This window comes from Rhyacophila brunnea, unplaced genomic scaffold (assembly GCF_057557595.1).
Source record: "Rhyacophila brunnea isolate RB1 unplaced genomic scaffold, BYU_Rbru_1.0 scaffold_1, whole genome shotgun sequence".
Lineage (NCBI taxonomy): Eukaryota > Metazoa > Arthropoda > Insecta > Trichoptera > Rhyacophilidae > Rhyacophila > Rhyacophila brunnea.
The window spans coordinates 51,348,808-51,365,299 of NW_028232751.1; the positions used below are offsets into that span (position 1 = coordinate 51,348,808).

The 16,492-nt window shown below is 33.0% G+C and overlaps 1 protein-coding gene and 1 long non-coding RNA gene across 3 annotated transcripts; one reads left to right on the top strand and one right to left on the bottom strand.

Moving 5' to 3' along the window:
* Positions 1 to 252: 252 nt before the first annotated feature.
* LOC147079927 (uncharacterized) lies at positions 253 to 2,891 on the bottom strand. Its single transcript, XM_085947086.1, has 5 exons — positions 2,755 to 2,891; positions 2,352 to 2,486; positions 1,955 to 2,125; positions 1,125 to 1,208; positions 253 to 736 (listed from the first exon to the last, which is right to left on the bottom strand). The coding sequence occupies exons 1-5, from the start codon at positions 2,788 to 2,790 to the stop codon at positions 668 to 670; spliced, it is 495 nt and encodes a 164-aa protein (XP_085803212.1). The 5' UTR covers positions 2,791 to 2,891; the 3' UTR covers positions 253 to 667.
* A 4,777-nt stretch (positions 2,892 to 7,668) lies between these two features.
* Positions 7,669 to 15,033, top strand: LOC147079928 (uncharacterized). Of its 2 annotated transcripts, XR_015070603.1 has the most exons (4): positions 7,669 to 7,827; positions 12,339 to 12,521; positions 13,364 to 13,465; positions 14,349 to 15,033. It is a non-coding gene; the product is annotated as an uncharacterized LOC147079928 (long non-coding RNA). The 2 variants fall into 2 exon arrangements; XR_015070602.1 differs by lacking the exon at positions 7,669 to 7,827 and having other exon boundaries at positions 11,333 to 12,521; positions 14,349 to 14,989.
* Positions 15,034 to 16,492: the final 1,459 nt, after the last annotated feature.

Here is a 16,492-nt window from a genome sequence, read left to right on the forward strand (position 1 = left end):
TTTTTGAGTTTCCACCGCGTGTTCATCCTCCTTCTTTTGCCGATGTTTTGGGCTCGTTGCAGAGCCCATTCTCAAGAGAGAAGGAAGAACACACAGCTGAGACCCAAAAATTCATTACGATAACAAAGAACCGTGAATATCTGTTATTAAATTATCGGTTTTTATAATCAGACGCCACAATTGACAGTCGATATTTAAAGAATATGTATGTATATCAAAAGGGAAATGGAATGTGAAATAAAAAGGCAGAAAATAATTGCAAAAGTTTATTAGATTTTTTAATACAATATCAATGTCTACTAAAACGAGACATTCGATCACAGCAAATAAGTTTCATACTATATATTTATCTACTATCCACAGTCAAGATTTTATCACATATTAAATGGCAAGGTAATTCAAAATTGACTATAAAACTATATTAATATCACGTGAATAGTAAGTACCCAGTAGTAAATTGTAAGTTTTTAAATATTATATCTTAAATTATGACAAGAATAGTATTGCTAATCAAAAAACTCCTAAAATTACAAATTCAAGTGTTTGATAACTTTCTAAACATTAACAATATAATAATAACTAAGTAGTCTTGTAAATTCTTTAAAGTCTTCATTCTCATCTTACATATTAGCGTAGTACGGTATGGTATTGGCAGGTTCAGGACAATTTAGTCTGAGTCGGAGATAATAATTACCTCCGCCCGATTATGCTTTACCCACCCACGGGTTTCGTATACCTGAAAAAAAAAAGAAATAGAAACGTTAGACTTTTTGCTTTAAAACTCTAAAGAATGTATACAACAGCACAACGCACAATTAATTATTGATTCCTAATTATTGATGACTAATCTCGACAACAGATGACATTAGGAGTATGATAGTTTAAATCATTAATATCTCAAAATTAAGAATAAGGATAATGCTATTTTTCCAGAGAAGAGTTCAATTATTACTCGTGTGCCACTATATTTGACAAGATAATCAGAAATGTCGGCAAAAACATCTCCGCAAGACAATGCTGATCGAAGATTTATACTCGTAAATTGGCTAGGTATCAAATATTTTTGTTAGTCATTACAACCATGCACTCAATGATTATCAAAAACAATTAAAATAATAACTTACTCCCGTGAACTCCGGGGGGAGCCTAACCCGTCTTCTTCTCGGCCTCGGCTCGCCATTTGGCACTAGCCGCGGCCGTCCCCTTCTCTGTAACAAAGAAAAGCATGTTGTAAGTGATATTATCAAATAATTAAGAGTCAGTTTTTTAGTATTGACCGACACACACCTGCCTGTAAACAAATGCACAATGTTTAAATGCTGTTTTAATTAAATTGAGCAAAATACTGTCCAGATTATATTTAAGTCGATAGCAATGCTTGCAGTGATTCTGCGAGTGCACTCGTATAGAGGTAAAAGTATACAGACAATTGTATAATTTATTTACAGGAATGTGTACATCCGCCTGTGCTAGAGTTATTAAAAAATGTGGCAATATATAATAGAAAAGTATTGCAAACTACACATACGATAATAATATGGCGATGGGGCTTTAATAATCAAATAATGTTATTCAGAGACAAAACCACATTCTAAAATCTAATCAAAATATAGATATTAAATACCCGGCTATCGTGTGATAGATAATTTTCATCAATACCATTTTCATTCGGATTTAACTTTCAAGACGGCAGCTCAATATTTTATTTTGAATAAAAATAACGTTAGGAAAGTTAACAAAAACAAATTTGAATCCGCCTAATACAACGATAAATATTTCAAAGTATTACGCAACCCGAATGCAATATAAATTATAATACAAACAAAATAAATTATGTGTTACGTCGGCGTGTCACACGCCAAAAATACACTCTGATCTGTTTTCCCAAACACGCCTAAAGAAGTATAACTTCAAAAAACTACTTAAATATATTTAATTTTAAAAAATTGCTTACCCTCGCCACCAATGGCTGCGGCTCTTCGGGTTGTATTTGGACATTATTATACCGCGGGGGGGGCAGTACTTCCCCTTGAGCCATCTCTGGCGATGCCAGTAGGTGTTGCCTCATCAGCGCCACCACATCGCTGGCCCCTAATCTTTCCCAATATTCAATTATATTCTGAAACTAAAGAAAAATACATTTTTAGCTGTGAAAAAATTATAGTACTACAATAATACGGTTTAAGTTTGAATGATATTATACAGAAACAAAATCACAAGCACCGTCACAAAATATAGATATTAAATCGTGCCAAAAATGGAGCAGAAAATGTTTAATAAACAACAATCCTAATGTTGTTAAAAAAACCTACTTAAATATATTAGAAAACATATAGAAAATAGCTGTGTACCTCTGCGAGGGACTGGTCTGCGAGAGGCTGGTCTGCGAGGGGCTCGTCTACGGGCTGGTCATTTAGCATCAGAACCGGCACCACCACGTCTCTGGCCAGCGCTCTTCCCCGTCTTTCAAGTTCATCGGCAATCCTCTGAAAATAAAGAAAAATACAAATTTAGTTATGCGTGGTATTTTTTACTTAACGGGAGACCAATTTCAAATATGAATTTCATAATTCAAGTATTTACGCTAACTAAGTTACGGAACACTGCTACAGAAGATGACATTCTAAATAATCTTACTAATTTACTTCGAAATGTCTTTTACAATCTTAGAAAAATACAAAAACGTCAAAAAAATTAATGTAAGAATCAAAATGAACGTATGCAATGAATTATTAGAAAAGTTTTTTCGCTTACCCGTTCCGATTCAGGGGTATTTCTACTTCTTGGCATATTTAATAACTCAGATCTTAAAGCGCACCGCACAATGACAAATATCGACCGACTTCAACGATATCAATTGTCAGACTAACGTCTGACAGTTCTTTGTTTTCAATTTTCAAACAATAGATAAAAGATAGAGTATTGTGGTAATAAACAAAAATATTTGCGAGACTATGAATATCTATGATCTATGAATAATTATTAATAAATTATAATTTACCCACTATTATCACTAGTCAAACTCTCTATTTAAAATATGTTTTCTTCTTCCGATAGATTTTTTTTTTTACCTCCTACCTAAAAATATTGTAAACTTTCAGAAAACCATAGACTAATATAGTTTTGGAAAATTATATCCACCGCTTGGTAGGTAATTAGTAGTATGTAGGTAAGAGTGAACGCAAATGAAAGTGAACTATTGTGTTACGCCGCTTTCGCACTAATACAAGGGGTGTGGGGGGAAACTGCATTTTTGATTTTACTTAACATAACTATCGAAGGGCAACGGAGGTAAACTAGACATCTCGAACTTTCTCGATCTTCTCAGTTCCCAATGAATACGACAAAATATTCATCAGAATCACCACCGCCGTGCGCTACAAAGAATTTTCCAGCGTTTTTGCAAGGAGGTTTCATAGGCCCTGGCCGAATTGAAATTAGCAAACCCGATGCGGGTAGAAGAATAGTTTTCAATAAGGCATATTTCTCAGCCGGCACAATTTTCATTTGACTAGCATCAAGTAGCAGTGGCGCACTCAGGATTTAATATTGGGGGGAGCCCAAGGAGGAGAATGTAAATTACACGGCGGCATATTTGTACAGTTTTCTCCTAGTTTTTATTAAATTGGAGGCGTGTAGTCGTTCTTTTTGCCAAATGTTTATCATCGATTTTTGGTTTTTTAATATTGAGGTTCCAAAATATTAATTGAAAACAGACAAAAAAAAGTATTATTGCATATAACTTATACACAACCTACTCACCACAACACAGCCTTATATCTCATTTATCGGTATTTTGTCTATTGCACTCGGTGTACCTACAGTCCATGGCCGCCACATCCTGAAACGGGCCCTCAGGCTAGGATATTTGGCGGGCCCCCTACCTACCGCTAAGATTAAAGGCAGTGTGAAACACTACATTAACGTTTTTCAAATAGGGTACAGTGAATAATTAGCGATTATTAATACATCTTCTTTAATAATGGAGCTGTCGAGTATCTCGAACTTTTCTACGGAATAAGCCAAGAGAACATATAGCTACTATCACACGCAGAAAATCTGTATCTATGGCATTGATATACTACTAGATGAGCAGTTCCCATACAAGTGTCATTTTAAAAATGTACCACAAAAGATATTACGAATATCGTCTTATAATATTTTCTTGTAGGTATAATGCGTTAAGACCGTTAACATGGATTCCCGAATTTCACCCGTATTGCCCTGGCTGTAAAACTAAATTTGCGTTCTTGGAATAGTGAACCTAAGGGTGTTGCAACGCAAAACAGACAGAGCAAGTCGTCATGCGCTGACTATTAGTTAGAGTAAGATGCAAGCTAGATCGGGCTTACTCAGTAATGGCCGAGTCGCTGAAAATCGGGCGTCATTTTAAGAAGCATATGATTCATCCAGTAGTATATCAATGTTTGGAATATAGGTATACTAGTCTATGATGTCTGCTTATTTTGACATTTCGACAAAACAATAACAATTAACAAATCCTTTGATTTTATTAACTCACTAAGATTTTTGGCGACTGGTCAAATTAAATGAAATCATCAATTCACCTTTCGTATCATTCGGCCAAGCGATTTTAGTGAGGAATGTTTTACCAAGTGCATAGCCAAAACGACAGTCAAACATCTCCAAGAAACTCGGAAAATATGCCTATATACCTATATCTTGTTCGGTAAAACGATGTCAAAATACATCTAGGAAATGAGATTACTTTCCACTTGTAAGTACTGCATAAACAGTGTGTCCTGACTCTCTCGCTTCGGATGCCGAACAGCTAGCATCTCCAATTCTCCAGCCAAAAAGACCGCGTTGGCGCCAAGCCAAGCCATAAGCATCTCAAGCCAACAGCCAGCAAAAACTGCCTCTACCCACCGCCAACGACAATACCCTGCATAGCGATATAATAAACTCCTGCCAGCAACCACAAGTGCGTTTCTCTAATTCCACCCCGCTTCTGGCCTGCTAGTGATACGGCCTTCACCATTCTCCTCAACAGAGAAAGGCCGGTATCAATCTACTTATGCAAAATAGGGTCATTTTAGGCATCGTTATTTTCGAAAACCATCACGAACATAAAAGTATATAAGGTGAGTTAGGGTAAGTGCGGCATATAAATTGACTAGATGAACTTTAAGCTGATGTTGAACTTTAAACGATTGTAATATCTCTTCGAAATTTTTATTGACTGTTCACCAATAATCTCTTTTTCGACTACCATATTCATTAGATGTAGATGTTGCATGATTAATTAGAATAAAAACGTTTTTAGGAAACATGGCGATTAGACGCTCTCACGCCATCTATTGACTTTTTCGAAAAACTTTTGATGCAGTCAAGTAAGCAAAGGTTCAATCCACACTTCTGCATCATTTGTTAGTAGATACTACTATTATCGACTGGAAAATATTGTTTACAAAACATCGTTTTTTTCGGGTGATGTCGCGATTTCACCATTTGTGCTTACGTGTTCATTCAAGTGACAGCTAAAATATTTTATGCTTTTCGCAACAGAATTTGTCACTATTCAAAAAGAAGGATAACAAAAAGGTAAGCTTATATGTTTAAATCATTTCTAGAAATAATTTCCTATGTTTTTGTAATTTCATTTTCTAGTTTTTTTCATCTGTCATATTTCTAACCTCAACATGTGTATACAGTTTTGACGTTTATGTTTATTACATTCTATTTCTAATACTTATAAGTATCTAAGAGTTTATTGTTTTTCCAGATCATTTCTAGCAATAATATCCTATGTTTTTTAAAGAATTCGGAGAATTCCGAATCGGAGAATCGGAGATATTGGAGACAGTTGGCGAGAGTTGGAGATAGTTGCAGACAGTTGGAGACAGTTAGCGACAGTTGGAGACAGTTGGAGACAGTTAGAGACAATTGGAGACAGTTGGCGAGAGTTAGGGACAGTTGAAGACAGTTGACGAGAGTTGGAGACAGTTGGAGACAGTTGGAAACATTTGGAGACAGTTGGAAAGAGTTGGGGACAGTTGGCGAGAGTTGGAGACAGTTGGCGAGAGTTGGGGACAGTTGGAGACAGTTGACGAGAGTTGGAGACAGTTGAAGACAGCTGGAGACAGTTGAAGACAGTTGGAGATAGTTTTAGACAATTGGCGAGGGTTGGAGACAGTTGGCGAGAGTGACAGTTCGGATTCTCCGAATCTAGAATTAAATGAATTCACCGACAATAATAGATTGTCTGGAATAATATCCAGACATACTCTGAAGGTTGCATCCACCGATTGCAAAAAAACAGTATCCATCGCGAGTCTGTGTATGTGCTGTATGCTGCAAGTATGTGCTGCGCATAAGAGGCGAGGAGAGACCAGATACCTTTGTCAAGAGTGCTATGCGCCTCTTCACAAAGGATCTTGCTGGCAAAAATACCACACAATAAATAAATATTGATTGCATTGTAAAAAAATCTGAGTTTTATTCCAATGTCCCCATAAATATATCTTTTGTAAGCATTTTAGTACAACACTATGAAATGAAAGATTTTTCTGAAATCATGCCGGTGTGGGAGGGTTTTCTATTTTTTTTTTTGCCGGTATTGAAAGGGTTAAAAACGAACATCTGTAAAAGCACTTACCTACTTATATTAAAGTCGTGCATAATAATAATTAAATACCTGTACATTCATTCATTCCAAGCCATTCAATGTCTAATGTACTTATTTAGTTTAAAATTATGTATATTAAGATTTTATTTATAGGAATATGTCTGTGTTCATTTTGTAGGTGAGATATTTCAAAATATGTACCTAACAAGCAAAGAAATGCAGTAGGTAATAATAATTCCAAGAAATTCACAGCCCCTTTTCAAAGCATGTACCTAGAAAAGGTCTGAAATATGAGACCCGAGGTACCTACCTACAAGCCAGGTACATATGCCAGAGGCTGTTTTTCTCATTTTTCAAATTTTTCAATTGTGAATTGTTTGTTGTGTATTATTATTACCTTCTTTGATACTGTCCCAGCCCCTAAGGGTCATTCGGTTTTCGAACTCTCGAGGGTGACATCGGCCGGCGCCGACATCACCGCCATTTATAGGGTTATAGGACCGGTTTCGTCCGCCTCAGAGGGACATTTTCAACTGAATCTTCCCTTGTTCAGTTGAAAATGTCCCTCTGATGCGAACGAAACCGGTCCTAATTTATTGATTAAAAGTGGAATAAGTACTACAAAAAAATGCGTTTTTTTAATTAAACAACAATAAATATTAACGTAATACAATCAGATTCGAAAGTCTGATTTTTTCCAGTTACGAGTCTGGTTTGGGTAGTTTTCGACAATGGCTCCATTTTTTTTGTAGTACTTATTCCACTTTTAATCAATAAATTAGGACCGGTTTCGTCCGCCTCAGAGGGACATTTTCAACTGAATCTTCCCTTGTTCAGTTGAAAATGTCCCTCTGATGCGAACGAAACCGGTCCTAATTTATTGATTAAAAGTGGAACAAGTACTACAAAAATGCGTTTTATTAAATTAAACAACAATAAATATTAATGTAATACAATGACTAAGTGAAAATCTGAAGCAATATTATATTGCAAAACCTTTAGAAGAATGCAATTACGGCTTACGCAATACATAATATTAAAATAGTAGGTATTATAATTATTCAAACGAATATTTCCAGGGATGTCTCGCATCTACAGATGTACGCCACTGGTATTTTGAAGATGAAATTTCTTACGATCGATTTGATGAAATTCTTCAGTGTCAATAGTTTATAATCAAATAGACCAGTTTGGGCAGAGCATCCTCAAAATACTTAAATATCTAAAGAAATAAACAAGTAGGTATATGACTTTTTTATCGATATGTAGGTACGGTATTGTTGCTTGGTAATACTAATAGGTATCAATATCAGTGGCGATGCTCCCTTGAGAGCGCTGGAGCGGTGGACACCCACCCACTCAATTTATGTGAAAAGACTTAATTTTTTAAAATGAGTATTTCATTTATATTTGATTAATTAAAAGTGTTCTGATCTATTACCGTAGTCATTAATTCATATGCAAAAACAAATTCTAATATGTGTTTTTAACCGGCTATTTTAAATAATAATATTATATGTTGATGGGAGCGATATCCGACATCGCTCGTACCAAAGCGCCCAGTAATCTAATTTCGATTTCTTTGCAATGAGAAAGAGCGTCGTCTGTCGCGTGGAATAGCAATATGTAAATATTTTTTCTGCGTGCTCCGGAGCGACAGTTTCAGTCGCTCTCGGCCCGAATGCGGCTTCATCGGTTTTAAAACAATACAGCCCGTATCACACGTACAATTATTGTTTGACAATTTTTATTCAATATTATTATAAAAATAAATTCTTTTCACAGTACGTATATTAAATTTCCGCACATGTTGACAACATTTCTCAAATTTAGGCGAAGTACAATTTAAAAATAAACTTCAAGTTTTTTTCAGTTTGATAACTAAATTCACAATGTTTATCAATTATGATATCTCTCCAAACTAGCTCTGTAAAACGTCTGACTTTTTAGATAAAAATATACTCAAAAATGAATTGTCTGCTATTTACAGCTTGGATAATTTTTATAATGCTAATGGCGCCTCAGCATTATTAAACATTTTAATCGAAAAAAATCTCATTGACACATTTACGGAAACGGTTTTACTATTAAATTTAATTTGTACTATTCCGATGACGTCAGTGGAAAGCGAAAGATGTTTTTTAACACTCAAACGGATCAAGTGTTTTAGTAGAAACACCATCGCGCAATCATATGTTTGCTCAGTATCGAAAAAAGAATGATAGAAGAGATTCCTGACTTCGACAAACGCGTAATTGAAAAATTTGTGTCGATGAAAAACAGAAGAATGGATTTCTCATACAAATGAACAATAAATCCCGGTCACTGCCAGATACGAGATATTTCGGTAGTACTAATAATTCGGTCAAAACAAAATAGTTCGTGTCAACCAGTTTAAAATCCATTTTTTTTCAAGAAAAACTGTTTTTAGAGGTACTACAACAAATAATAAATAGTGAGTTATTTATGATTTCGACTGTAAAAAGGAAAAAGGGCGTAATCCACACAAAGCAAATATTACAGGAGGAGCAAAAAACGTTTTTTCAATGATTTTCTGTCAAAATCAAAATATACACAGACTTAAAGTGCATAATGATTAATAATTTGGTGTATTATTTTCCCAATCTGACATTAATTACGTAAGTTATTAGAGAAAAACCGATAAAAATGATGGTAACATCCTTTTTCCTTACCAATTTCAAATGTCGTATTCATAAAATACAGTGGACTTACGCAGCAAATAGCCTTTTTTCACACTTATTTTTAATTAAATTCTTGGGAATGTATTTCTTTATAGTGTTTCACTAGGTGTTTATTTAATATTTTTTCATTTCCTATGGTTTAATTATATTAAGTTTAAAATTAGAACAATCATAATTTATTATTTTCAGAAAAAAAGTATTTTATTAAACCATAAATGACACATAATCATTACATAATAGTAATAATGATAATAGTAAATATAGCAAATATTTTATTATATATAGATAGACATAGTATATTGATTCAAGCTAATCTTAGTTATTTACAATAATTATAACAAATAACCAATATTTGCGGATGTATTTGGTTCTTGACAATCACTTGTCACTTTGATCAGTGGCTCCTGACAACAAATTAAAACAAAACGCATTTTACTCGAGATTTATATTATTACTATAAATAATACGGTGCATAATTATAATTTTTGTCCATTACAATGATTTTAATCGTAAATATAAGCGTACATAGGACCTAGTTCAGTTTAGAATTGTGTTTGACATGTCACATAATCTATAAACCGCACGGCGGTGTTTGAAGTAAATATAGCAAATATTTTATTAATTTTATCATCTAATATGAACAAGAGATCATTAACCAATGATTAAGACACAATATAAGTTGTAACATAATGTTTTATAACAATTTACAGAGAATTAACGATGACGCTTCACTTGTGCGGCATAACAATTTCAAGGCGTAATTTTAAGGTCTTACCATTTTTCTTTGTGTTGTTTATTCCATCCATGTTAACACCACACATTTTAAGAATATTTTAACTTCTTTCTATTGCCATTTTCACTGGATTAGTATACTTTAAATGAATTTTAATGGAGAGAGTGTCGAAAAACGTGTTCGACTGTCAAACGAGCGAGTGAAACTATTAGGTGGCTTAATCTTCATTATGGTTCATACCTGAGCCAGTCGGCTGTCAGCGTTTAGTAAAACTGCCATTATCCTCATACATTTACGGATTAAGTTGCTTACCGCCCTTTTCCTTACCACAAAAGATTGCTTAAACGACTTATAATGTCATTGACGTGGTTTGAGCCCCTTTTCCTGGACGTAAAATTCACACGCCCTTCATTTCTAAAAACTAAAAGCTAAATTTTCATAATAATTCGTCATTTGCAGCTTAAATTCTTTGGGCATACCATGTATTGAGCTGAATACTTTGCTAATAACAAATAAAACCCACTTTGCAAAAACTGAGGCTTACGCCCCTTTTCCTTTCCACAGTCGATTTCTTTTAAATGTACTAAATTAAAAAACCAATAGTTTATTTTTTGGTGAAGTTTTGATGAAGGCGCCTTTTTTACGGCAGTCAAAAGGTGAAAAAGTAAACTCCCAGTAAAATAACTCACCGGTCGCCACTGATCAATATGATACATTTAGAACATAAAACGGGTCAGCGGACAAAATCTTTCAATATTTGTATTTATATTAGTGGTAGGTACGCAAAAGCTATTCGATATTTAATTATGAAAAAACATATTCTACACGCATTTTATAAAAATGGTTTACCATTACTTACCTGCAATAAAACAAACCATCAATTTTGTAATGCGACCTTTTTAATAGCAATTTGCGAATTTGAATTCGTTTAACGTGGCCGCAAGTCGCGTTATAAATATTGGCAAGACGATTATTTTAATTACAATAATTACCATCGCACCTGAGCTGCCAGAAAAAACAACTGACAAATTGTAGAAATCCATACTAAGAATCATTTGGGCAAAAGTCTCCTTAGGATATTGGATTCGTCCACCAATTTAATGTGTTTTTTTATGGGTTGACGGTTAAAAACTTCAACAGGCCGGCCTTTATTCATCACAAAAGCCAATACCACGTTTCAGTTAAACCATTAAATAAGCTATGTTTTACTTTTGATTTGTAATAAATTATTATTGTTAACAAAAATAGTTGTACAGTCATCTGTTTACGAAAGACGGTCGAAATAGCTGTTTGCTAAATTTTTCAAACAAGGGTTTTAAGATATTTTCTTCCAAAGTAAGTACATTCTGCAATAATATTTGGTTTGTTATTTTTTGTTTTGTTACGCCAAGAAGTATAACTTCTAACGCGCTTAAGTACATAAGTACACACACCAATTTTTTCTTGTTTTCACAATTTTCAAAGAGATTGTGGGACTATTTTAACTGTGCTTCTGTCATATATTCCCCATTACCGAGCGGTTTTCATTTTTAGCGATTTTGTTTGAGGCAAAATAATATGCAGCTGTTATATTTGAATGACTGCCGATAAATTTCATTATGTTTGTTTATTGAATATTTTTATTTTTAATTTCCCAATCAATAAATTCTTTTTGTTCATCCTTGATTTTCTCAAGGAATGCTTTACTGTCTGTCTCATAATACAGTTACACTGACGAGGTTCTGTATACAACTGCCCCAGAAGACAAAATATATACTGCTGTATTGCCTTAATTTATCATACCATACTCTTCTCAATCTACCAACTTTGAAAGTCTCTGCTGCTTGATTATAACAATTTTGTTTTTTTTTATTTCCACTAGTACCTATGTTAAATAGGATTTATTAAATTAAATCAAACGCATGCATCTTCATTGACACTTGCTACGGCAAACATCTGCTGGATCTAATAATAATTATTGTAACTAATAACAAACATAACCTCCAAAGATAATAAAAGTGTTACTGGCTTAAAAATACATAGGTGTACGGAAAGAGGAAATATAAATGAAGAGTCTGGAAGTATTACACATAAAAGAAATAATTTGTATATTGCTCACGTGCCAGCCAAATTTTCGTATGCGCCACCTTTGGCACGCGTGCCATAAGTTCTCCAAGCTTGCTGTAAAAGATTCCTTTGTTCCCAAGGAATGAGAATATATTGCATATTTAAAATTTTCATTAGAATTGTCTTTGTTCTTCTTAACTCTTCATAAAACATTAAAAACTAAATGCAAACTTAGTAACAACACTCGTGACTTTTTAATTTTTTATAGGAGAATATTATGTTCCATGAAATATTTAGGCATATGTTTGTCAAGAAAGCTATGTTAAAAGACGATCTCATTATAAAAGCAGTGATGCAGCTGCGCAGTGATATACATGTGAATGATATTCCATACGATGAAAATGCACAGGATTTATATGTATTTCATATAATATGTCACCAATGTCAACAGGTAATTGGATAATATTATTATATATTTTTAAATCATCTATGTACAACATTTTGTTAACTTTTCAACACTTACACTTTGATTTATGCACCTCCAAAATCTCTTCCATTTGAATCGAGGATATTCTTAAATAATTTAATCCTCATTATTCATAGATCAAAATTATTTACAAAGGTCAGAAAATACTATTTGATATGATCATAAATGGACAAGCAGCGATTTGCATTACAACAATATTGAAAATAATATACACACACAAAACTTGCTTTCATAATATAAAAGTTACAAATATTTTTATGGTCTAAATAAATATTCCCCTATTTCTGTTGATTACCAGATGTTTGATAGGAGATTTAGGCATTTATTATGTTAATTGATATTGGTATATAACTGTAAGGAAATTACCAAAATTTTAAGTTACATACGCATAAAAAAATCAAAATTTCCAATCAATTTATGATATTGAGTGTTATACAACAAAGCCAGAAATATGCAAGAAAGAAATTAATTTGAATGATTTTTTTAAAATATTTTCCCCTGTTCCTATTTATGTTATTTTTTGTCAATCCCTTCAACCACATAAAATCAGGCGGTTCTCGTGGTGCAGTGCATAAAGCGCTGGCTTTCCATCCGAGAGTTCTGGGTTCGATCACGGTGAGGACACTATTTATGTTTTCTCAAAGCCTGGGTGTTTGTGATTGTTCAAAATTACTAACAACCACCTAGTACGAAAAGCAAGCACATGGTTATTAATTATTTTTCAAAAAAAAAAAAAAAACCAGATAAAAACGAGGTTTCAGTGTATTAACTTTTATTTATTTTGTAATATTTTTTTTTCATTACAGCTTTATTTAGGAGGGGAGAATAGGTATTTACCATATGATGGAGATGAAGAAGAGCTCCTCTGTGATAGATGCGAGGAGGTCAACGCAAATTCGAATTTTCGGGTATGTTTTGTATATTACTTGTATGTAGAGGTGTCGCGCCAATAAAAATATTCCCATGTGCTGCCCAGCAGCATCGTTCTATTGTATAGACACCAATTTATATTTGCCAAGTTGCCCATCATGCATCAAATTGTGAAACCCTACTATGCTATCGTACCCCTGCAATAAAAATACTTATCTTATACATGAAATTGATATAGACTATCTTTACTATTTGTAATTTATGGCATATGTAACTTTTTTAAATAGACAACAGTCTTTTGGTCTAAGAATCTCTTACCTACTACAAAAACTTTCTCTACTGAAACATAATAATCTCATAGCCTCAAACTGTCAAACCCATTGTCTTTCCTACTTCATTCTAAGCTTTTTCCGTAATGTCTTTATGGAAATTTAATAAATTAAATACCAATTTTGGTAAGAAAATATGATTATTCATTGAATCTACTGATATTGGTACCACTGTTTTATGGGTGACTGGGAGACTAGCATGTCGCGTCTCTTCGGTTTCGGTTTTAAAACTGAGAGATTCCAGTGTTGCCGTCAGCAAGCCGCCATTGAAATACATTAGCTAGATACTGGAGTTTCAGTCTCGTCTTTTTTTAGTATTCACGTGAGCGGATGGCCTTCAACTTTCGTATATAATTGCTCACAATCAACAATAAACGCACACGTGTGACAAATTCAAAGGCATGTATTGAGATGTTTAAGCGTAATCCAAATGAATTTCTTCATCAATTTATAGGTGTGGACAAAACATGGATCCAACCTTATAATACACCAAAGACCAAGAAACAGTAGGTTTCTCCTGATGAATCAAATTTTTCTTATAAACTGATTTTATATTACATTTATATTATTATATTCTTATGATCTCTTACAGGGCATCTGAGACATCTTCCAGGCATTACTGATGACTTCCTACTGAAGCCAAAACATCGTCCAGTGGTTTAAATGCTTTGTACTGTAAGAATTAGTATTTTGAAGCATCATTTTTCATGTGATTGTTATTAAATAATTAAATACCTATTGTATGCTGTTTGTATTTACTTTAAGTTGATGTATTTTAAAGTATATTATTATCTTACATACCAATGACCTAACATGGTGACTTGTTTGTAGAGAAGCCATTGAAAGAAATCCATAGATAATATTTGCTACATATTATTTAACTATCCTTTTGTAACTATTTAAATCTTAGTGGGTAGTATGGTGTTTGGTTAAATGGTAGTCTCTTTAATACCCCAGACATATTTAAGTTATATTAAAAATAACGGGCAACTGAAAGCCCCAAGCAACACATTAGCGCCTGTACACGTGCATGGATTTACTACAAATTACTAATTACAAATTTTTTTTAATATGATTTGAAGGGTTTTTGGAAGTTACAAACCATTAAGTACATATTATTTTTTGTTTTGTTTTGACCATACGTAGACATTGGTTTTTGGAAAGATGCTTCACTTATTGTATACTTTATTGTCATTTCATTTGCTACTTAATATATGTTTTATAAACACTTTAAATATGAGTTTAAATAATAGTCTCTACATCGAAAAACACATTTTAACATATATTATGTTTTACTGCTTGGCACGATATTAAAATTGTGTGCAGAAATTCAACTGAAATATTCCCGGGTTCTATTTCCGGCCGATGCAACTTCAACATACACAAGGTTCCAATGTAGTTCCGTGTAGCGGAGGTACTCAGCATCAGGCTACTGATGCATTTTCTTTCATTTACTTACCAACCCTTGAAATATGTTTTCACATAAACAATGCTTTTAAGGCGAAGTCTTCACTGAGCCTTTTTTAAAGAGGCACCTAGCGGAAAAATACGAAGCTTGCAATTTGAGACATTTTTTTGATAATTTACAATTTCAACTGTATTAATGAATAAATATGTATCTGAAAACATTAAAAATAAAAATATTTTTTATTTTAAGTCAAAGACAAACTTACAATTGTAAAAAATGTAATAAAATGTGAATTTGTTCTATCGGTCCGCACCCTATTATTACATATATTTTATGGTCATATTTATTATTAAAATTTAGTTTATTAAGTTTTCTAAGCATCACCTAAGCGATTTTTGACAAATTCATAGTTTTAATATTTTTTATATCTATTTTAAAAAACATCGATTTTTATAAAAAATATAAATGTGTATAACTTGAAATCCTTTTTATTTTAAAAGTTTTTTTTTTTTTTTGAGATAACGTTGTTTTACATTTACGGCTACATGATAGTCAAACAACGTTATGTCAATCTTTTCTAATTTCTTATTAAATCGTCAGTAAAGTTTAACGCTAACTACATAAGTTACCCTTGTTTTCATATTTTTTTAAAACTATCCCTATAAATTTTAACATCATCATAAGCAAGATAAATGTACAATACACAATAAATTATAAAATATTAACATTAGGTATTAAATAAACATTTCCCTTGTTGAGTTACAAGAATCTAAAATAACGATTTTTGGCTCTCCTGTAAAGTTGCACTTTTGTAGATAGTGTTGTTTGACACTTATTTTTATTTTTAATGTTTTCAGATACATATTTATTCATTAATACAGTTGAAATTGTAAATTATCAAAAAAATGTCTCAAATTGCAAGCTTCGTATTTTTCCGCTAGGTGCCTCTTTAAAAAAGGCTCAGTGAAGAATTCGCCTTAACTAATGCATTATCGTATATTTAAATCAATATTCGTATATTTACAGTTTTTTCTTTTAACCATGCCCGATCCTAATATGATCATAATAATATGGGCCTCCACAGAGTGCTATGTTTGTATTGTAAGAGATTTTTGTTTTTTACGAGAAATGAATGTTAGCCACTTGCTCAACCTATTAGGTCCATACTCTGAATCCGAACACAAATTGAAAAACAATTGGTCAGATCCAGAATTCGAATTTCAATTCAAACCGACGCGTAAGCCGCTCGACCATCGAGGGTCGTTATATTTATAGAAAAATATTTAGGATAAGCTTGTCACCAGACAATGACAAAAACTAGTGCTGTC

Excerpts from the sequence above, each read along its gene's own strand:
- LOC147079927 (XM_085947086.1), bottom strand. The coding sequence starts at position 2,790 with ATGCCAAGAAGTAGAAATACCCCTGAATCGGAACGG. Across the intron at positions 1,209-1,954 it reads CGCAGCCATTGGTGGCGAGG|AGAAGGGGACGGCCGCGGCT; the intron begins GTAAGCAATTTT and ends TCTTTGTTACAG. Across the intron at positions 737-1,124 it reads TCCCCCCGGAGTTCACGGGA|GTATACGAAACCCGTGGGTG; the intron begins GTAAGTTATTAT and ends TTTTTTTTTCAG.